Source organism: Podarcis pityusensis (genome assembly GCF_964106645.2).
Source record: "Podarcis pityusensis genome assembly, chromosome: 15".
Classification (NCBI taxonomy): Eukaryota; Metazoa; Chordata; class Lepidosauria; order Squamata; family Lacertidae; genus Podarcis; species Podarcis pityusensis.
The window spans coordinates 13657790-13680058 of NC_138040.1; the positions used below are offsets into that span (position 1 = coordinate 13657790).

General features: G+C 47.2%; 1 protein-coding gene across 5 annotated transcripts in view; it reads right to left on the reverse strand.

Annotated features, from left to right (window-relative positions):
- SRRM3 (serine/arginine repetitive matrix 3) overlaps nt 1–22269 on the reverse strand; it is a 102977-nt gene that overhangs the window by 14864 nt on the left and 65844 nt on the right. For 3 of the 5 annotated variants that reach the window (XR_013979844.1, XM_080982973.1, XM_080982975.1), the window contains exons 5-12: nt 19265–19399; nt 18151–18231; nt 13558–13587; nt 12753–12821; nt 11443–11478; nt 10066–10134; nt 8636–8740; nt 7433–7610 (exon numbers count right to left, since the gene is read on the reverse strand). Coding sequence is in view for 4 of the 5 variants with exons in the window: in XM_080982973.1 (XP_080839099.1) it covers nt 7433–7610; nt 8636–8740; nt 10066–10134; nt 11443–11478; nt 12753–12821; nt 13558–13587; nt 18151–18231; nt 19265–19399 (703 nt within the window). In the remaining variant the exon portion in view is untranslated. The remainder of the gene's footprint in view (nt 1–7432; nt 7611–8635; nt 8741–10065; nt 10135–11442; nt 11479–12752; nt 12822–13557; nt 13588–18150; nt 18232–19264; nt 19400–22269) is intronic. The other 2 variants (XM_080982974.1, XM_080982976.1) reach the window with 1 other exon arrangement.

Sequence of the window (22269 nt, forward strand, 5' to 3'; positions counted from 1 at the left end):
AGAGCCTCTGGGAACTTTTAGGGTTGCACCAATACCAGGAACAGATTTCTGATATCCATTGTCCAAAGTCCAGTGTTTATTGGCTTGACTAGCCACCTGGATGGGGCAAATGGGAATAAGCTGCGGAGCTCCATAAGTGCAGAATATTTTTTCCCTAAAACCAGCATTGCTGATCGTACTGTTGGGCAGTGAGTTGCAGGATACACTCACGGGTCAGTTTATTCCATTTTCCTGCTGTTTTCCTAACTGTTAATTTACGCATTATGTCTGAGCTTCTACACAACATTTTATTCCACATGACATAAAAACCACTTTCTGGAATATAGCCAGTTTGCAAATAACACAGTCCCAGTGGTGGAAGGTCACTGGAATTAGGCAGAGTCACTCTCCAGGTGGCCCTTCTGGGGACAGGGGGAGCTTTCAATATTTCTTTCAAAGTCTTTTGCGTTACACACTACCAGTTTCCTCACTTTGCAGAGGTAAGGAAAGGGGACTGCCTGATCTTCTTCTAATAAGTTCTCATAAGACGTTCTCATAAGAACTTAACCACTACACCACACTGAGAGCCAGTGTGGTGTAGTGGTTAAGAGCGGTAGACTCGTAATCTGGGGAACCAGGTTCGCTTCCCCGCTCCTCCACATGCAGCTGCTGGGTGACCTTGGGCTAGTCTCACTTCTTGAAGTCTCTCAGCCCCACTCACCTCACAGAGTGTTGTGGGGGAGGAAGGGAAAGGAGAATGTTAGCCGCTTTGAGACTCCTTAAAGGGAGTGAAAGGCGGGATATCAAATCCAAACTCTTCTATAAGTTCTTCCTGCTCTTTGGCCCTACAGGAATCTCCACAGTAGCCACAAATCTCAAACTTCAGTGCCTCCCGCTTCCCAGATTATGTACAGTACAATCACATCTTATGTGGGTGTTTGGATGTGTGGATTCCACATATATGCAAAAGCGCATGTACGTGAACCCTTGGAACTGCTTCTGAACGAGCATCCGGTGGCTTCCAGAGCTGGTGTACTCAGAGGGCCTTGCAAAGAGCTTAAAAGCTCTTTTTGCACTGGGTTTTCCCAGCACAAAAAGAGCTTGTATGCCTTGCATGCATTTAACTTTCAACTAAAGGCCTCCAACTTCGTATGGTTGAAATCATGCAAGTTAGAAGTCTGTAAGACATGATCATACTGTACTGCAAACCAACACCACCATCTTCCTTAGATTGTATATATTCAATGTCATTTTAAACATCTTTTCACTTCCGTCGAAATCCCCTTGGATGCTGTTGTTTATAGATAAAGGCTCAATGTATATACAGTCGTACCTCAGAAGTCAAATGCCTTGCGAGATGAACGTTTTGGCTCCTGAATGCTGCAAACCTGGAAGTGATTATTCCGGTTTGTGAATGTTCTTTGGAACCTGAACGTCCGTTGCGGCTTCCGATTGGCTGCAGGAGCAATTGGAAGCCGCGCCTTGGTTCCCAAACGTTTTAGAAGTCAAACAGACTTCTGGAACAGATTCCGTTCAGCTTCCAAGGTATGACTGTATAGAGAGAGAGGATTTTGCTGCCAAAATTCAGTGACCACTGGAACTGGAACTGTCTTTTTAACACCATCTACAAAACTCATAACCACCCATGTGATCAAGGCAGAGGAAGGATAATTCCAATTGTATGGAGAGTCTCCCTCTGTTTAGTGATTTTACTTTGGCAATAACAATTAAATGGCTTGCATAGTAAGCCGTCTTAATAATAATAATAATAATATCACAAAAAGGAAATCAAATCAGCTGGATATGACTGTACCATTTATGGAAACAAACACAAGATCGAAGAGCAGAAAAAACACACAGAAATGCATTCTAACAACAGAACAAGGATTATTATTTTTTAAAGAAATTAAATAAATTTCCATGGGGGGGAAAAAGGATAAGAGAAGCATGACTTTGTAGCTAATTGTAAGAAAATAAATAAAAATTGTACAGAGCCACCAAAAATAGACAAGCGTTAGGAGATAGACAGAGAGAGAGAGAGGAAGAGAGAGAGAGGAAGAAAGAGAGAGAGAGAGAAGATAGAAAAAAATCACATTTAATCAAACTACGGTGCTTTTCAACAGGCTGATCTGTAGAAGTGAACGTGCGGAGGGAGAGAAATACCTACCTTCGGAGTGGTGAGGAATGCAATAATAAAAAAAGAAATGGTAATCTCCACATTTGGAGGGCAGAATGGGGAAAAAGACAACGACTCTTTAGTAACGTGCTTCAGACCCCTTTTGCTAATCAACTTTTGCTTTGCTTTGACCACACTTTGGATTTCAGGCCCCATTCACACCATAAATTTAAAGCACTATGGTACCAATTCAAAGACTTATGGTTTCCCCCAAAGCATTCTGGGAGCTGCAGTTCATTATGGGGCTGCTGAGAGTTGCTGGGAGGCCCCTATTCCCCTCACAGAGTGTACTATGGTACCATTTTAAACAGTCATGGCTCCCCGCAAGGAATTCTGGGAGCTGTATTTTGTTAAGGGCTGTCTGGGAGCCCCTCCGTTCACCTCACAGAGCTACTGTTTCCAGAGAAGTCAAACAATCAATCCCTCTTCACAGGGAACTCTGGGAATTGTAGCCCTGTGAGGGGAACAGGGGTCTCCTAAAAACGCCCATCACCTTTAACCAACACCTACAGTTCCCAGAATCCTTTGGGGGAAGCCACAACCATTCCGAGTGGTGTGATAGTTGCTTTAAATTTATGGTGCAAACGTGGCCTTGGTCAATTCAGGCAGCCATCATTCTTCATTATTTTTTAAATAAAAAAAATTATATGCATATGGATAACCAGTAGTTGTCTAAATAGCGGCAGCCATTGGAAAATAAAACAATTTAAAAAGTTTCTCTGTAACATTTAAATATTTTTGAAAGGAAAAAAAAAGTCCCAAAGATCATGCAAGAAAGGAAGCGGATGAAGGCAGAAAATGTCAAGTTGGGGGGTGGGGGTGGGGACGGGAATCTGTTTGTATTGGGATAAGCTAGAAGGGGCCCCGTTGAAAGAGGGAGAAATTGTAAAGTGTGTACATGAGAGGGCGAGGAGGAGGAGGAAAGAGAAGCTGAGAAACAGAGAGAGAGAAATAGAGAGAGAGAGAGAAATAGATATAGAGTACCACCAAGGAAGCCCACCGGCATGAAAATATGGCATGAAAATTGAAACCACCTTTTTAAAAGGGAAGTCAACTTCATTTGAGTTTGATTCTACTCAGGGATAGCTCAAAATATTTTGAAGCAGAGAAGCAAATGCTGCCCACCCGCTGCCAGACCCTGTGATCATCACCTAAGGCCCTTTTCCAAGTACCTCCTACGTGGGAGGTCCGGAGGGTGGCAACACGAAAACAGGCCTTTTTGGTGGTGGCTCCCCTGCTTGCGCAATATTGTCCTCAGGGAGGCTCTCCTGGTGCCATCATTGGCCTCATCAAGTGGATGGGATGTTTTAATCCTGCCTTTTAAAAATATTATTGTCTTTTAGATATGCCTTCATTATGTGATAAGTCACTTTGCATGACTTTTGTAAAAACAAGCAAACAAACCAAACTAATAAAGTTAATTTATTGATATTATTATTATTATATATAATAATTAAATATCAATAAGAAGAAGTCAAAGTCAAGGTATCTAGCGTACTCAAGGCCAGCAGAGTTATTTTGGGAGCTGCGACAGAATATCCCACTAGCATCCCCCCTGATTACCTGGCAGTAAAAATAGGAGAAGAAAATAGTGAACAACTGGCAATTTGCTGCCTTTTCATGACACTAAATCTGCTGCCTGAGGTGCCTGCCTCACTCTGCTCAATGGTAGAGTTGGCCTTGATACTATTTCTTTTCCCCCTGCATCCTAGCCTGCAGAATTTATTTCCTATGGGCCCGGGGAATGGGATGTATGAGGAAGTAAGAACTCTGCTTGAAACCATGGAGACTTGCTGCCAATCCCCATCGATGATACTGAGCTATGTGGACCAATGGTCTGGTTCAATATGAGGCAGCTTCCTGTGTTCCTAGGAGACAAAGGCACCAGCTTGGGATTGGAGGAGTCGTCGTCACATGTGCAATGTCCCGACGTCATGAGTGTGACATCAGAACGTTGGGAGGAGTCAAATGCGGCTCCTCCTCTGCCTCTCTTGGCACTGCCAAGTGGGAAGCTGCTTCGACCCTCCTTCCTTCTGCGGCAGGAGGAGGAGGACTATGATCAGTTCCATGTTTTTAGGGCATGGGGGCGGCCCCTACCCCCAAAATATAGGGGGGGATCCAAAAGGGCTTGGCCCCTAGGAGCCAGCGCCCCTGCTAGGAGAAGTTCTCTGTTTTCTGCCACACAAGAGGAAAACCCTTGTCTTACATCAGGGATGGGGAACCTGCGGTCCTCCGGAAGTCGCTGGACTCTAAACATGAACCCTAACCTGGCTCCCATCAACTCTGGCTGTTGGGGTTGATGGGAATTGTAGTCTAGATACATCTACCACCCCGTCGTACATGTTGCTAACCACCTGGGCTTTACTAAGAGTACTGAGATTAAAAAATAATGATTTAAGCCTTCTGATGGATTAAGTGGGGGCAAAAAATACTCCCTTTTAATCTAAATAGTTGGTTGACTAAAATGTGGTGGCTGACACAAGTAAATAATAATTATGATAACCAGGGATTTTTTTCAGTTCTGGCACCTTTCAGGTGGGCACCATTATAAGAGAACAAGGGAGGCGTTCATGGTGAGTTCCGACACCTCTTTTTCTAGAAAAATAGCACAGATGATAATGATTCTAGTATCAAACTGGCCAGATAATTTTCTCATTTTCTTTACAGGCATAGCATCAGATTCATTTGGGGGTTTCATTTGAGCCACCTCAAACCCACCACTTTCTGTGGGAGAGGGAAATGGAGCTTTCTGCTTTGCCGCAGATAATATTAAAAAAAGGAAAAGGAAACTACACAGTTATCTTCCCTTTTAAATGTGAAATTTAAACAGACAACAGAGTTCAATGGTTGTAAAGAACTAAAGAAAGACGTCTGTGCATTTCTCAATTGGCCGGGAGGGTTCCACACTTACACACACAAAGAAACGAAACGGAAGGGGAAAATTGTAGTAATAATAATAATGATAATAACAGAAGAAATAATATTTATTTTCTAGATCCACATGACAACAATGGAAGAAAAAGAAAAAGAGAAAGATATAGTTTGCATTTCTGTACATTACAAAAAGGGAAGAAAACAAGAAAGAAAATGCAGGAATCCAAAAGGCACACCCCAGTCGCCCTCCCGCCCAGTCCCCTGATTTCTGCCGAGCAAGAAATTGAACTTTTATATTACCACATTTCGAACGGGAGGCTAAAGAAAAACACAGATTGGGATTAAAAATGAAAAATAAAATAAAAGTTGCACAGGACAGCAGGAGCCGCAATTGACAACCAAAGGAAACGTGTGTTGACTCGAGTATTATCAGGGAATTTGGAGAAAAGCTGGCTCTTTTATTCATTTCCCGAAACATTAAAATACATCCTGCTTTGTTTCCCACACTTCTGAGACATGAAGCACACTGTATGACTCGTTTTAGAGTGTGAGAGAGGAAACAACCCCCGTTCACAAGAGTGCTCATCTCTGACGCCTCTGTGTGAGTTGCTGTTCTGGGAGTGAATTTTCAGAGGACACAAGTGTGCTGATGGATCCAGTCACACATGTAAGCCCGGAGTCGTAACTGACTCCAAAGTCAGTTTGGGAAAAATGAGTCCAAGGGCAGGGGAAATGATCCACCCAACACCAGAACGGTGACTCATGCAGAGACGCAGGCAACCTCTGCAACCAACTCCTTGGTGTCTTTCACATCCTTCCCTGGCACACTGTATGGCAATCCCTGGATTAGGAAACTTTGTGCAGGGATGCAGCCCTCCTCCAGATGTTGTTGAGCTACAGTTCCCATCAGCCCCAGCCAGCATGGCCAGTGGTCAGGGATGGTGGGAGTTAGACTCCATCAACACCCTTGGGGGGGTCACAGAGCCCTCACCTTACATTTAATGCCACCTTTTTTTGAACTGGGGCAGGGCAGGGGGAAAGGCTCACATAGAGATGAATAATGGAATAAACAAACTACAGTGATTTGGGGTGTGCGGAAAAAAGAGGTAGAATCACATGGTTAGGAAAATAAATAAAAATGTGTATATATGTTGTTTATAATTTCTTTTTTAAAAAGAGGGAGAAAGAGACGGATGAGGAGAAAGAGACAATGGAATGGATAAACTTAGAGTGTATTGGTCTAGTAAACTCTCTGGGGAAGACTGTACCAGGAATTCCTTCCTTTCAAGATGCTCAGAAATTTGGAGGTAAAATGGTAGGGGGAGGCGGAGGGGAATGGAGAGAGGTAATCCTAATGGAGAATGCTTAAACTGAAAGAACTCATCTTGTTTTGAAGCATTTTTATCATGGGGAGGGCTGCTTTCAGGGTGGGGAAGCCTGGAATTGGCTGTAGGTGATATTGCATTAAAACACAAACTGAATCCATTCCTTCCCCATCTCTGCTCTTTAAAGGCATGGCGCTGTTGTCAAGCTAAACCATGGAGGGCAACACTTCCTAGTCATAGGAAGCTGCCTTAAACCAAGTGTGACCTTGATCCATCTAGCTAAATATTGCCCACACTGACTGGCAGCAGCTCTCCAGGGTCTCCAGCAGGCATCTTTGAGACGCCAGGGATTCAGCCTGTGATCTGAAATGTGTGCTCTACCACCAAACTGCAGCCTGTTCCTGCCTTCAGACAGCTTACATGTGGGTAAAAAGAGGCAAAAAGACTCCCAGCAATAGCCAAGATCGGGACCTTTCCTGCAGACCACAAACAGGCAGTGAGAGGTGGTGATGAAAGCATGGAGAGAAGAGAAGTATGGAAACCTTTGGCGTACAGACCCAAATCCTCGGACCTGAAAACATTTGACGATGGATTTTTGCCTCATTGCTACTCCTCAAAAAGATCTCAGCAAAGTACTTCCTGGACTCACGGAACTTCAGAATTGGAAGGGACCCAAAGGGTAATCTAGCCCAAATTCTACCACCGAGTTACCCCAATGCAGATGTAGCACATGAGTGTCTGATGAGAGGGGAAAGAGATGGAGAAGGAGGGAGGGAGAGAAGTTCCAGAGCAACCCCCAGCCCTCCGGATGCTGTGGGGCTGCAGGTCCCATTGTCCCCAACCATTGGCCATGCTGGCTATTGGGAGTTGGAGTCCAGCAGCACCTGAAAGCCTGGCTTGGAGGAACATCTTCTCCTTAGGCCTTCCCCATCCGCCACGCTTTGAGCAAAATGCCTAAGAGGAGGGAGCAACGTGAGATGGGGCAGAGCCGATCTGGGGAGGGAAGGTGGGGCGGCGGCAGCTGGGGAAGGTGGGGTTGGATTGAACCCTGAGCAAAGCAAACCCAAAAGGTCCATACCTCCTGTTTCTTCTCCAAGAGGGCGCCGTGGCTATGGCGGCCGTTCTGGGCACCGCCCTTGTGCCCGTTTTGGTGAGGCGTGGCCGATCGGCTGTGGCCGGTACAGGAGGAGGAGGGGCTCTGGCTGGACTGGTGGCTGCTGCCCTTCTGGGCATCCTCTCTGTACTTGGGACTCAGTCTGCAAACAAAGGGGAGGACAGAAAGGGTTGGCCAGCAGCTATGTAGGCCTCCATGAGATTGTTGCTATATTTCTTAGAAGGATTTATAGATCCCCTTTTATTTCAAGGAGAAATAGCAAGGCAGTTCCCAAACAAATAAAGGACAACAGCAATCGAAGAAGAAGAACCTCTATTAGGAACATAAGAAGAGTCTGCTGGATCAGGCCACCAGCCCATCTGATCCACCATCCTCTACTCAAAGTGGCCAACCAACTGCTCTAACAGAAGCCAGCAAGCACCTGCTAGATGCATTTTTGTTTAGGCAAGCCTACCCAGATATGTCGGCATGTGATTTGATCTGGTTTTTGCCTATCACTTACTCTATTTTAAAAAACTGCTTCTACCAATGATTTCTTGCTTTATTCTTTTTTATAGACTGCTTTAAGTCCCCCCCCCCTTTTTACAATTGAGCCATATATAAACATTATGAAACATGAATACACGGTAAAACATTGAAACACCCATAATTAAAATATATACGGTGGACGCTCGGGTTGTGAACGTGATCCGTGCAGGATGCACGTTCGCAACCCACGTCTGTGCGTCTGCGCACATGCGGGTTGCAATTTGGTGCTTCTGTGCATGCACAAAGTGTGATTTAGTACTTCTGCGCATGCGCAGCCGCCGAAACCCAGAAGTAACCCATTCCGGTACTTCCAGGTTTCGGTGGTCCGTAACCCGAAAAAATGCAACCTGAAGCGTCTGTAACCCAAGGTATGACTGTAAGAAGAACATTCATTACAACAACATCCATGTTAAAACAGGTGTACCATTTGACATCAAAGACACTAAGCAGGATCAACTCCAAACAAATGCACAATGGATAATATATGGCACTTGTAACACCACAAAGCTCTGCTTGTATGTTCTTTGAGTGAAAAAAACCATCCACAACTGGTCCCATTTAAAGAGCTCTCCCCCCCCCCCTCAGCTGTGCCTCCCCACCCCTAAACCTGAGGCCAAACCAGGCACAAGCCCAGCTTACCTGCTTGTCAATTTGCAGTCGCTGTAATCCGAGGAGAGCGAGGCGCTCCGGGAACTGCAGCTGCTGCGCCTGTGGGACCTCCGAGTGGACGACTCGCTGTGTGACCTGGGAGAGGATGGGGAGAAGTGGAAGGGTGAGGCAGAACCCGGCGCTCCACCAGCCTGGCTGTCAGGAGCGAGCCAGCAATAAATCACACCATGCAAGTTGGAGTTAACGCTTTGTTGGAGAAAACAAGATCTGCACAGACTTGGATGAGCATAACAGCTTATCCCTGGTAGGTCTTGCCCCATGGAGCAGTTACTGAGGCTGAAGGTCCTCACCTCCCCATAGCTCCCTAAGTGCTCTCTTCTCCAGTGTTTTCCCCAAGCAATCAGAGACTGCACCTACACACAGCTAATCTCTCCTCTCCTGGTTCTAGATGACAAGGTGAAAAGGGAGATTGTCGTGGCAGGAAGGGGAGGCACACATGACTCTGCACCAGCCTGACTCCTCTCTGCCTCTTGGTCTCCCTCCTCTTCTGCTTCAACCTCTGCCTCTGATTCTGGACTTCTCTCTGCCACAGACTCCCCCTGCTCACTAAGCCCTGTTAACCCTTCAGATTCTGACACCTCCTTCCAGTCCTCTCCCTCTTCTCCCTCCCACCCCATTGTCCCACCACCACTCCCCTGGTTCTCAGCCTTCTTCCCCTGGGTGTTCCCCAGCTGGTTCCCCCGACTATTCTTCAGTGTCCAATTAGTCCATGACTGTGGCTCAGGAGGAGTTCTGGGACTGCCCCCATCATGACCCAGACCCTGATTGACAGCCAGGACTTTGGCACAACGGAAGGACCAGCTGGTGCAAGCTACAGAGGGGCTGAATTTGGATCCAGGCCTGGATGCTGAGCCTAACCATGGGTCTGGGTTCAGGAGTCTGACGGGACCTTGAGTCACCAGTTCTGAAAGCATCGCACTGGCTGCTGGTGAGCTACCGGGCAAAATTCAAGGTGTTAGTCCTAGAATCACAGAGTTGTAAGGGACCACCAATGGTCATTTAGTCCAACCCTCTGCAATTCAGGAATCACAACGAAAGAATCCCTGACAGGTGGTCATCCAACCTCTGTTGGAAACCCTCCAGCAAGTGAGTGTCCACTACCTTCCAAAGGAGGCTGTTCTGCTGTCAAACAGCTCTTACCATTGGAAAGCTCTTCCTAATGTTTAGTCAGAATTTCCTTTCTTGTAATCTGAATCCATTGGTTTGGGTCCTGCCCTCTGGAGCCGCAGGAAACAAGCTTGCTTCATCTTCCATGAGTATTTCAAGATGGTTAATTCCCATTTTATTTGCTTCCGGGGGGAAATTTCACTTGCAAGTAACATGGGAATAAGCATTCAACTTGTGCTATTTTCTGTGCTGTTTTCTTCTGCGGATGGGGTGCAATCCATTCTGATCCTCACCTTTTTCTGTCTTTGTTCTTCTCTTTCCTTTTGCTCTTGAGACTTCTGGACCTATGAGACAGCAGAAAACTGAACGCACATGAAAAGGGAGAGGCAGAGAGAGAGACAGAGAGAGAGGAGGAGGGAAACCAGACATGGGCACAGGAAGCACCAGGCTCAGCAGCCAGTTTTTCCTTCTGGAATATTTCATGGAACAGCTTCCCCAGGTGCCAAAGTGCCAAACCTGTGGCCTGCTTATCAGCCTCTCCATGGGGAATCGACTCTTAGGGGGAGGGTCCAGAATCAGAGGGGCAGGCTATTTTCTGACGGTCTAGAGAACGTTTTGCAAGTCATGACATCTCACCTCACCATGACCCATTGCTTTATCTGCACCTTCAAATCAGCTTCCTGTGCTGAAATGAACAGGGAGGCTGTTGCAGATGAGGAGAGCTCTGTGTGCCTGCACTGAAAGCTATTGCAGTTCCATTGTTATCACTAAGTGATTATAATGTTGGTGCATTTTACGCCTTATTATATAAATTTTGGCCACCACACCCTCCCCAGCTTGCAGAGAACAGCTCTAGAGACTGTACTTCATGTAAGAACATAAGATGAGCCCTGCTGGATCAGACCGAGAGCTCACCTAACTAATCTTTGCCATGGCCGGCTCTATCATTAGACAAAGTGAAGTAGCCACCTCCAATGGCAGATTCTGGGTGACGTGTTTCACAGAGCTGGCAACCGTTGCCTCTGGGAATCCCACAAGCAGGGCAGGAGTGCAGTTACTTTCTCCTGCTGTTCTTCTGGTATTCAAAGGTATGTTTTCTATGACTAGTAGTCACTGACAGCCTTTCCTTCCATAAATCTGTTCGACTCCACTTTTAAATGCCTTTGAAATTGGTAACCACCACGACATCTTTCCATGGCAGATTCCACAGGTACCCCTGCACCCATCTGGATGTCCAAGCCTGGACTTCCTTGGTGGTGGCCCCATCATTATGGAGCGAACTCCTCCAGGAGTTCCTGGCAGGTGAAATCTTGGTGACGCCCTCCCGGGCAAGTCAAGTGACCTTCCTTGTTCCCTGCAAGCCTTTGAACCCGGATCCTTTGGCCTTTTCGTGCCTGGCTATGGTGGCCTTTATGGAGCTACTTTCATGGCCCTGGACCAATGTGGTTTCTTCTGAGCTTGGCCGGAAGAGACCTTGAGCCTGACAAGGGGGCAAGTGGTGAATTTGTTATAGAAAGAGGATCAAATGTGGTCTTTGGCCACTAGAGGGCAGTGCATAATTTGCCTTGCCGGTCACGGCTGAGATGGGGGAGGAGGTGAGGAATGTGGATGTGGGATTAGGGGAGACAAGGTGTGCGGTGGGGGGAGGAATCTACACCATTAACCCTCACCTGTGCCTCCTCTTCTTACGAGAGCCAGACGCAGACCTGATGGGCAAACGGCAAGAACAGGAACAAAGAGAGGAAAGGAGAGACACTGGTTGAGATGGTCCAGGAGAAAGGGGGGGGGAGCGCATAGCCAAATATCTCTTTCCTTGCATAAGAGCCACACCAAAGATGCAGCACCCAGATTACCCTATTCCTGAATTTTAAATTGCTGTAACCAGCCCTGAGACCTGCTGATGAAGGGTGAGCAATAAATTTAATAATAATAAATAAACTGCTCATCCAGACCATCTTAGTCCAGAATGTGGGGCTGTGCAGACAACAGATAGATTGACCATGGCCTTTACTGACGGAACCTGCAGCAACTTGTCTCTATGTAACACAGCCATGTTGCCCTGTCGATGTCACTGGACTCCAAATCACAGCATCCTGACAGAGCTGATGGGAGTTGGAGGCTGCAACAATCTATAGCCTCTGTTAGTTCTGGTCCATTCAGCCCAGTTCTAACCTGTTGTGACTGGCAGTGGCACACCTCAATTTCCTGAAAAGAAAGGTCTCTTCCAATCCAGGGGCCTCCATTTAACTGGAAATGCTAGGTGGGTCAGATCTGGGACCTTTTGCTTAAAAAAAGTATGTACTCTCCTATCAACGGGAGATTGTCTAGTGGAAGAGACAGATGAGAACAAAGGAAGCTGTGTTAGACTACTGAACCACTTAGCCCAGTAGTGTCTATACCGACCAGCAGTGGTGCCCTAGGGCCCAAGCCAGGGATGTCGGGGATCGAATATAATAAAAATGGAAGGGTGTTGTCATGCTGCAGTTTGCTTGGCTGTCAACAGGTGGCGCTGCTGACTGGTGACTACAGCATGCTGACTAGTGGTGGATGGGCAGCCCAGATAAGCCATGGAGGGACAGACAGGACAGGCTGCACCAGTCCCCCAGCTGCTCTGCCTCCTCTACCTACCAGCCTGAGGGCAATTGCCTCCAGGGTCCAGATCCCTAGGCCAGCTGGCAGTGCTACTGGCCAGCTTTGGAACTGGCTGCTTGCCCAGAAGTACCCATGCAAGTTTCCAAAATCCTGTCACAGTCCAGCGTGACCAGAAAATGGAAGCCAGGTTCTGGCTCTGTTAGTGAAGCATTTGAGATGCAAAGAGATGCTGGCAGGATTTTCAGTGCCTTCCCCTACCCCTCCCCAGAGATGCCCCTGGGGATTGAACGGGGGCACCTTCTGCGTGAAAAGCAGATGTTCTGCCAGTGAGCTATGGACCTTCCCATTGTTAGGGGGAGATGAAAAGGGGGAGCCCTGAGTCCTTTACCTGTCTCTCCGATGTTTTTTCCCTGTCTTCTTCTTCTTCTCCTTCCGTACCGGGGAAGAGCTATCCCCGCTGAAATGCGAAAAAGGACTATGTCAGTTTGTCAGGAGGAAATGGAGCTGAATCAGCATGTGGGAACGTCATAAGAAAAGCCTGCTGGATCAAGCCAATGGCCCATCTAGTCCAGCTTCCTGTTTTCACAGAGGCCAACTAGATCATGGGTAGGCAAACTAAGGCCTGGGGGCCGGATCCGGCCCAATCGCCTTCTCAATCCGGTCTGCGGGCGGTCCAGGAATCAGCGTGTTTTTACATGAGTAGAATGTGTCCTTTTATTTAAAATGCATCTCTGGGTTATTTGTGGGGCACAGGAATTCGTTCATTATTATTTATTTCCAAATATAGTCCGGCCCCCCACAAGGCCTGAGGGACAGTGGACTGGCCCCCTGCTGAAAAAGTTTGCTGACCCCTGAACTAGATGCTTTATATGGGAAATCTGCAAGCAGGACCTGACCACAAGATCCATCTACCCTCCTGTGGTTCTGGGAAGCAGAAGCTGGGCTGCCTTCAACTGTAGAGGCAGAGCCCACCCTTCTAGGAATTTGTCCAATTCTCTTTTGAAGCCATCCAAGGGTTAAAGGCATCCAGACAAATTAGCCCCCTTACTTTATGGGACTGCTTTTTGGGTGGCTGGGGAAACCTTGTGGGGAAAGCCGTAAAAAACCAGACACCTTGGATGGGTTTCTATAAATATATGGGAAATTATAGGTAATAGATCATGTGGAATGATGCGAATTCCGTTGGCACTCACCTGCGTTCAGATCCAGGTTTCCTTTTTTTGCTGAGATTGCAAGACAGGAAACAGACAAAGGAGAGGTTAAGGAGTGTCTCTCTGAAAAGAGCGGATGGTTTGGACAACATGGTAGACTTCTGAAAACACGACCGGGCCAGACAAGTGTCTAACCTGGCATATTTTTAAAACAAGAAAATTACACAGGCCACATCTATCAGGACTGTGTGTGTTTTTGTGCCCCTGCGCAAACACAGAAAGGGTTCAATTCAACACCCAAAGAATCTCAGCTTTCTTGAGCAAGTTGCTAGTCCCTGTGGAGGTGAAAGCAGGCATCAGAACTTGTGGGGTTCAGAAGCATTGCCAGGGATTTGGGGTTGGAGAACTCTTGTTCCATCTGTCAAATTTGTAACACCCCCCCACACTTTTTTTCCTCCAAGGAGCTCAGGGCTTTCCAGTTTTATCCACACTACAGCCCTTTGAGGTAGGTCAGACCAAGAGAGAACAACATTCCTCAGACTTATACAATTTTGCAGGGGGGGGGGGTGTTTCACAAACCTTTTTATGTTTCATGTGTCTGTTGCTTTAATTTAGCCCTACTTAGGTGGCATTATGGGTAAGACCCACCTCAGCAGGGAGTTGGGGCGATGCTAGGTAGCAACCCCCCCCCCAATTTCACATGTTCCAATTTCAGTATTTAAGGAATGGCATCTGCTGTGGTCATCACCCCCACTTTTTTAACTTGTTAAATTTCACCACCTGTTATGGGGTGGTAGTAAGAAAGGGGGGACTGACTCTATTGAGTTCACATTTAAAGACAAACTTTACTTAATTCACACTTCCAGAAACAATATGTGAACGAAACACAGACACCCTTCAAAATCCACACTTCTCCCAATTTTGCAATGCACTTCTCCAGCCAAGTAATGTGTGCCAAAATGTATTCACTTGGGTAATGTGTGCATAAAATGCATATATTGCAATTTTCACACCACCATATAATCTTGCTTTGTTCCCTTAAGACCACACTTTTGCTATGAGGACATCCTCCCAATCATTCTTAAAGCGATTCATAACATTTCATTTATGCAGCCGACAATTTAATGATTTCAATTTGATGCCCCTCTCCCCTGCCCCACTTGTTGAGACATTTCTGGAGAGGGGTTTGTGGGTTGGCAAATGCTATTTTTATTTGCTTAATGGAGGTATAATAATAGAATCACGGAACTGTAGAGCTGGAAGGTGCCACGAGGGTCATCTAGTTCAACCCCCTAAAATGCAGGTATACGTTTGCCCAATGTGGGGTTCAAACCCATGAACCTGGGATTAAGAGTCTCATGCTCTACTGACTGACTGGGTAAAAGGTAAAGGGACCCCTGACCATTAGGTCCAGTCGCAGACGACTCTGGGGTTGTGGCGCTCATCTTGCTTTATTAGCCGAGGGAGCCGACGTACAGCTTCCGGGTCATGTGGCCAGCATGACTAAGCCGCTTCTGGCGAACCAGAGCAGCGCTTGGAAAAGCCGTTTATCTTCCCGCTGGAGGGGTACCTATTTATCTACTTGTACTTTGACGTGCTTTCGAACTGCTAGGTTGGCAGGAGCAGGGACCGAGCAACAGGAGCTCACCCCGTCGCAGGGATTCGAACCGCCGACCTTCTGATCAGCAAGTCCTAGGCTCTGTGGTTTAACCCACAGTGCCACCAGCGTAATCCTGGGTAGTATGTTGCTATTATTAATACCAGGAGTTCCTGGAGGATATATGTGATCAGGATCCATCTCAAGTTGGGTTCAGGTGTGGTTTGGGGACTGAATTAGCCATAGTCACCCTAATGGATGGCCTCTCTTGAGAGTGGGGTGAGGGCAGTGGGATTCTGTTTCTGCTTCTTGATCTCAGCAGCTTTGGATACCATTGGCCATGGTGCCCTCCCCACCTTTTGGCTGAAAGCAGAGGCAAGAGGAAGACCTGTGGCCCTCCAGGACTACAATTCCTATAATCCCTGACCACTGACAGAGGCAGACGGGAGGGGAAGCCAAATGCACCTGAAGGAGGGCTGCCACATTCCCCATCCCTGCATCAAATAAGCAGCCGCTGCTGAATTGCTAACGTTTTCTATCGTACTGCGTTATAATTATAGTGATTGTCTGTAAATTATCGACGCACGGAACCACTTGGGAGCACAGTGTATTTGCAGGAAATGCAGCGTGCGAGGAGACTGATGGTGACTTTGTAACGTATTGTTACAAAGTACTGTTCTTACAGCATGGTCGTCTCAAGAGGGACTTGTTCTTCACAGCACTGAAATGTAAGGCATCTCCCAGACCAGGGGTCTGCAACCTTTAAGACAAAAAGAGCCACTTGGACCCGTTTCCGAAGAAAAAAAAACTGGGAGCTGCAAAACCATTGCGACATTTAAAACAAATATATGTCCGGAGCCGCAATCTGACAGCGGGCGGGAAGGTGACGTCGGGACGGTGCGTGACTAACGCACGCACCGCCCCCATGCAACGTCACAGCCAGTACAGCGCCCGCCACAGTGGGAAGTGTCGGGGCGCACAATGCGCCTCCTCCCCTCGCTAGTATCCGCCCCGGAGCGGCGGCAAAGGTCTAAAAGAGCCACATGCGGCTCCGGAACCGCGGGTTGCTGACCCCTGTCCCAGACCCTCAAAGTGTCCCTATTTTCCAGGACAGTCCCAGATTTACAGAAGCTGTCCTGGTTTCTGATTTGATCTCAGAATGTCCCGCTTTTCCTTAGGACGTCCCTATTTTTACTGGAGAAATGTTGCGGGGTATGGAGTTATGTGACACCCTGCCCCCCGCCATAGCTGTCAATGTTTCCCTTATTTTAAAGGGAAATTCCCTTATTCCGAAGAAAAGGGAAAAGTTGACAGCTATGCCCCCGCCCCAAGGCAAGGAGATACAACCTTTAGAAGCCATCTGAAGGCAGCCCTGTAGAGGGAAGTTTTTAAATGTTTTATTATGTTTTTATATATGTTGGAAGCTGCCTGGAGTGGCTGTGGCAACCCAGTCAGATGGGCAAGGTATAACTAATAACATCATCATCATCATCATTATTATGGTACCTCGGGTTAAGAACTTAATTTGTTCCGGAGGTCCGTTCTTAACCTGAAACTGTTCTTAACCTGAAGCACCACTTTAGCTAATGGGGCCTCCCGCTGCCGCGGCGCCGTGGCACAATTTCTGTTCTCATCCTGAAGCAAAGTTCTTAACCCGAGCTACTATTTCTGGGTTAGCGGAGTCTGTAACCTGAAGAGTCTGTAACCTGAAGCATCTGTAACCCGAGGTACTACTGTATTATTGTTATTGAATAGGGCACCCCTATTCTCATTGGAGAAATGCTGGAGGCTGTGATCTCTCCCAGCCTGCCATTAGCAAGCCTGCCAAAATGGTTTTCTTTCTCTTTAGCTATCCCAAGCCTCATGCCAAAGGCCCCCAAATCCCCCTGTGACATCACTTCCTGTGCCCAGTTACCCAGGCAACCTTCCAAATTTTCTGTCCTCTGGGTTAAGGCTTCAAAGGATTTTTTATTTTTGATTGAGCCCCCATAGGGTGGTCCTCTGGGATGAACCCTCTCAGCCCTATGGGGAATTTATACATATACCTATACATTATACCTATACATCATCATCTGGTTCAAGGGAGGAGACAGCGCCGCTCTCGCCTGGTCCCCCCCCCCCCTTCTGCTACTTTCCTCATTAGTTTCATTTCCCCCTGGCCTGGTTTAAGAAAGCCACACTCATTAAAATGTTAGCTGAGCTCTGAGGAGGAAATCATTAGCGGGGGGATCTGAAATCAGGATGGTTGGGGGGGAGAGAACTGGAGGAGAAGAACGGCTGAGACCCCCGCCCTCCCCTTTCTGCACTTAGTACACCAAGGAATGTATGCATTTCAGAGTCAGGCATGGAATACTGGCACAGTGAAGCATTGAGAAGTGTCTCTGTGCCGGGGGACGCAGAGCCGGTCTCTGGGTTAGGCAGAAGAAACTGGCAACGCCAACCACAGGGAAGGTGTGCTGAGCCCAGAGTTCAACAGGTTATGTTGCAGGCAGGAATGGGTGCTGCACAAAGGCCTGGGAGAAATCTAAAACATGGAAACATAAGAGTTGGAAGCATCCCTGAGGGTCATCCAGTCCAACTCCCTGCAACGCAGGAAATATGTGGGGATCGAACTTGCAACCTTGTCATTATCAACACCATGCTCTAACCAACTGAAATAGCATTCCTGGTGCGATACGATAGGCTTCCCCTTTATCTGCACTTAACAGAAACAGATGACGCCATCTTGGTTCTGGCAGGATAAAATGGTCTTTACCAATTGTTTGGGTTTCAGCCCTGTTTCAAATGTGTTGGTTGTCTTTGTCCTTTTAACTGTTTTGGGTTATTTATTTATTTTTGCAGATTGCGGCTTAGAGGGCTATGAATAAATTCGTTGCAGTAACAGCGGTGACATCTGGAGAGCCAAAGGTCCTCACATCCTTGGTTTAGGACTTGCTCAAAGCCCAGCATTCTGGCTGGATTGAAGAGTCCCTGGCCCGGGTCATATCCACTTGTTTGCCTTTCCAACCCAACATCAGCGCCACTGGGGGGTGACTCACCGGCTCCGGCGATGACCTGATTTCTTTTTCTTTTTCTTCTTGGGCGGGGGAGAGGTGGAGCTGCTCGATCGTCTCTTCAGCCTGTAGAGAAGGAGGAGGAAGAGGATTTTAGGATAGGCACTTGCTGGTTTAAAGGGGTCGCCAACACAATACACTCCATAAGTTAATAAGACTTCAACTCCCATCACCCCCCAGGTGACATTGCTAAGAGCCAGGGATGGTGGGAGTTGTAGTCCATCCACCTCTGAAGGACACAACATTGATGAACCGTGCTGTAAGCCAATTCAGTTGTTCTCAAACATGTTTGGGGCACATTCCCACTGGTTCCATAAACTCACCCTCAGTTTTCCCTACCCTATTAAAAACATCATTCAGAATAGCAGTTTGCCGCCCAGTGGCTGGGGCATCCCAGTCAGATGGGTGGCATATTAACAACAACAGCAACAACAATTTCAGAACAGTAGCATTTAATTAAAATCCACTCAAAACCTTCTGTCTGGTTAATTCAACAAAACGGATCCAGTAGCACCAGACGTTGCATGAAAAATATTTTCACTGACAAAGACACAAGGGCGATGGACATTTATAGCATGAGCTATTTATGTAGAACTCCTTACCAGGCATGAACAAACCTTCGCTTACCGCAGACCTATGGTAGCTAATTTATAAGAAAAATCAATGGCTATCTGCAATAACTGGCTATCTTGTGACAGGAACCGTAAATACAAACAAACATGGCAAATTAAATAGCTTTGTAAGTGATCAAGAGCAGTAAAACTTTAAATACGAAGCGAGGAAGGTGTTTTGCTCTAGGCACTAAACTGGTCAATGGTAAATAAGCGATCAATGGGTTCGGGGCAGCCCACCTACAGTGCCCCACTACCGCCCCCTCACTTCTTAGCATCCCCCCACTGCCACCCCCTGGCCTCTATGTCCTCCTGCCTCCTGCTTGTCTCTTAGAACCCCCCCCCAAGTAATGCCACATCAGCTAGGGGGCAGTACTGCCCAAGGGTTTGTTTCTCACCATCAGAGCATGAAGAAGTCCCCACACCTTTTCACAGAGACCCTTCTTGTAACCGTGGGAAATGACCTGTGTTCTTCACAGGAGACTCACCTGTATTCGCGGTGACTGCTGTCGTCTTGGTAGCAGTCGGTGGTGCAGTCGCACTGCAAAGGGCATCCCTTCCCGTACTCCGGGTACTGCATCATGTATTCTTCGCCATCCACCATGTGATGGTTCTCGATCACTCTGCATCAAAGACAAAAGGAGGAGGGGGACGTTGCAGAAGTGGAGTGTATGGATCCAGGCTCTGCAAGGATTCGGGCCTGGAATAGGCCTGAGCAGTGGTGTAGCAAGGTTAGGTGGTACCCAGTGAGGAAAATTTCTTGTCACCCCCCCCCAAACATTGAAATCTAGTTGGACTCCCAAGAGACTGCAATCTACTCATAGTATAAAAAGACTGGCTGTGATCTACCCATTGTCATTGCCAGGGCTTGTTGAATGTTTTTAGAGAAGGATTGGCCAAAGCTGTTGAGCTTTTCTGGGGGTTGCAGGGTTTGGGTCCTGAGTTGATAGAGCTTCAGTTTCTCTCCTTCCCTCCACCCTTCACTTGTTTGCTCGCCTGCCTCCTTGGTGCTGACCTTTAAAGCCCTAAACGGCCTCAGTCCAGTATACCTGAAGGAGCGTCTCCACCCCCATCATTCTGCCCGGACACTGAGGTCCGGCGCTGAGGGCCTTCTGGCGGTTCCCTCCCTGCGAGAAGCCAAGTTACAGGGAACCAGGCAGAAGGCCTTCTTGATAGTGGCACCCGCCCTGTGGAACACCCTCCCACCAGATGTCAAAGAGAAAAACAACTATCAGACTTTTAGAAGACATCTGAAGGCAGCCCTGTTTAGGGAAGCTTTTAATGTTTAATAGATTATTGTATTTTACTATTCTGTTGGAAGCTGCCCAGAGTGACTGGGGAACCCCAGCCAGATGGGCGGGGTATAAATAATAAAAAGCGGTGCAACTACCCCCCTTCCCCTGACGGCTCAGGGCAGGCGAGAGTCGTGGGTGGCCAACGGGAATGAATGTCACCCCCCTTGGTGATGACACCCAGGGTGGACCGCCCCCACTTGTCCTACTCCCTTCCCAGGAAAAAACCTCTCTTTAGCTTACATCAGAACAAACAGCAATCTGTGGGAAATTGCTGTTTTCTCCGATTGAGCGCTAAAGAATGGTTTTCCCCAGGGGAAAACAGCAAGACAAAGGGAAATATGGATAAACTCCAAGAGTATAAAAAGAAAGAGAGAGTCAGCCTGAAAGTGGGAGAAAAGGTGAAAGAGTGAAGGAAGTATGGAATGTTTCAGGTTTTTGACCTGTGATGTTGTTTTCCTGTGCCCCCCCCCCCGCAAAGCCAATTTATTGTGGTTTCTTATTAACCAGGTTGTGACAACTTTATCATCCCTATAAAATTTGCATGACCTATTGATTAGCTCAGAGAAGAGTCTGGCTGATGGGGGTGTTCTCCAATGCAATTGCCTTGCCTTAATAAACAGAGTCCTGAGCAGACCTTTCCCCCAATCACAGTGCGAGGGCTTGATTTCTATTTCACAATGTGCAAATCCACACTCTCTTAAACCTTTTCTTATGCAAGGAACTCAGAGCAATATAGGAACCAGCAAGCACGATGGCATCACTCCCCCTTGCAGCTTATGAGTTTGGAGCGTAGGAGAACAACACAAAGCCAACTCAGAGTGAGGGCAATGCATTTTGTCCCTCCTCACTCTGAATGGGTGTACATTTACCCTGCTGCCATTTATAAAGGCCCCCCCCCTTTGAGCCCCAACATGTGCTATTCACAGCCATCTAATTTGCACTCCAGTTACCACAGGCAAAAGCCACGAATAGGCTTTTCTGTGACAGCCATGCTTTCCTTCCCTGCTTCTCCAGCCCACTGATGTCTCTGTTGTATTTTCTGAGCCAAAACATCCTGGGGTTCATTTTCCTTAAAGCAGCCAATTATTCACTCGGTTTGTAATTGGGTTAAGCTCCCTTAGCGACAGAGATTAATGCTTCCTGGGCTGTGTCTGCAGGCTGCTGTGGCCTCCCCTTATAATTTCCCGCTCTCGGCTTTTTCCCTGGGGATGCCCGGCAAAAGAGGAGTGAGTCAGTTTCTCAAAACCATTTGCCAGCCTTGATATTTATAAGCGCTTACGATTTTGCAAAGGCAGACGTACAAAGGCAGAGGGCACGGGACTCCCATGTTTTTCCACGATATGGTTTTGCTGGGGCTGCTATAAACCGATCAATTATTGAGTGAGTTCCCTAACCCAATCCAGAAATAATGTGGAAAGATGAACATAAGAAGGGCCTGCTGGATCAGGCCAATGGCCCATCTAGTCCAAGCATCCTGTTCTGACAATGGCCAAGCAGATGACTACAGGGAACATTACTACCTCCAGCTGTGGAGACAGAGCAGAGCCATCATGGCTAGTAGACACTGATAGCTGTCTCCTCCATGAATTTATCCAATTCTATTTTAATGCCATCCAAGTTGGTGATGTAATTTTTAAAAAAGGTCTATACATACATACATATATATATACACACACACACACACACACACACACACACACACACATATATGTTCATGGATTTGTCAGGCAAACACATATATAAATGTATGGGCCACATGTCTGAGGCAGCACAGGAGGGCAGTCCTGGAGCCATTTTGGTTCCCAAGCTGACCAAATGTTTTCTCTGCAAAGTCAAAGGAAAATGGAAAAGCCTCCTCATTGTCTTTTCATTCACAAAACCTATCTTAAGGGTATATCTGTGTATGAATAGGGTGAGCCTGTGACCTGGCTCAGGAACTAAGTATTTGTCACTACAAAAGACTGGCCAGGCTCCCCAATCAAGTAAGCATTAACAGGTAATCTGCCAGACAGGAGATAAACAACACATTTAGATTTCTGTTGTAGACCACCCTTTCTGTGTTGTAGGTATGAAGTGTCTGGGGGGTGGTCTTGAGCTACACCCCTTCTGTGATGTATGTATAATGTTTCTGGGGGTGGTCTTGGACTCCAAAGCGGGCAATTTAAAATGTCTATATAAGGGCAGGCACACCTGGGTTC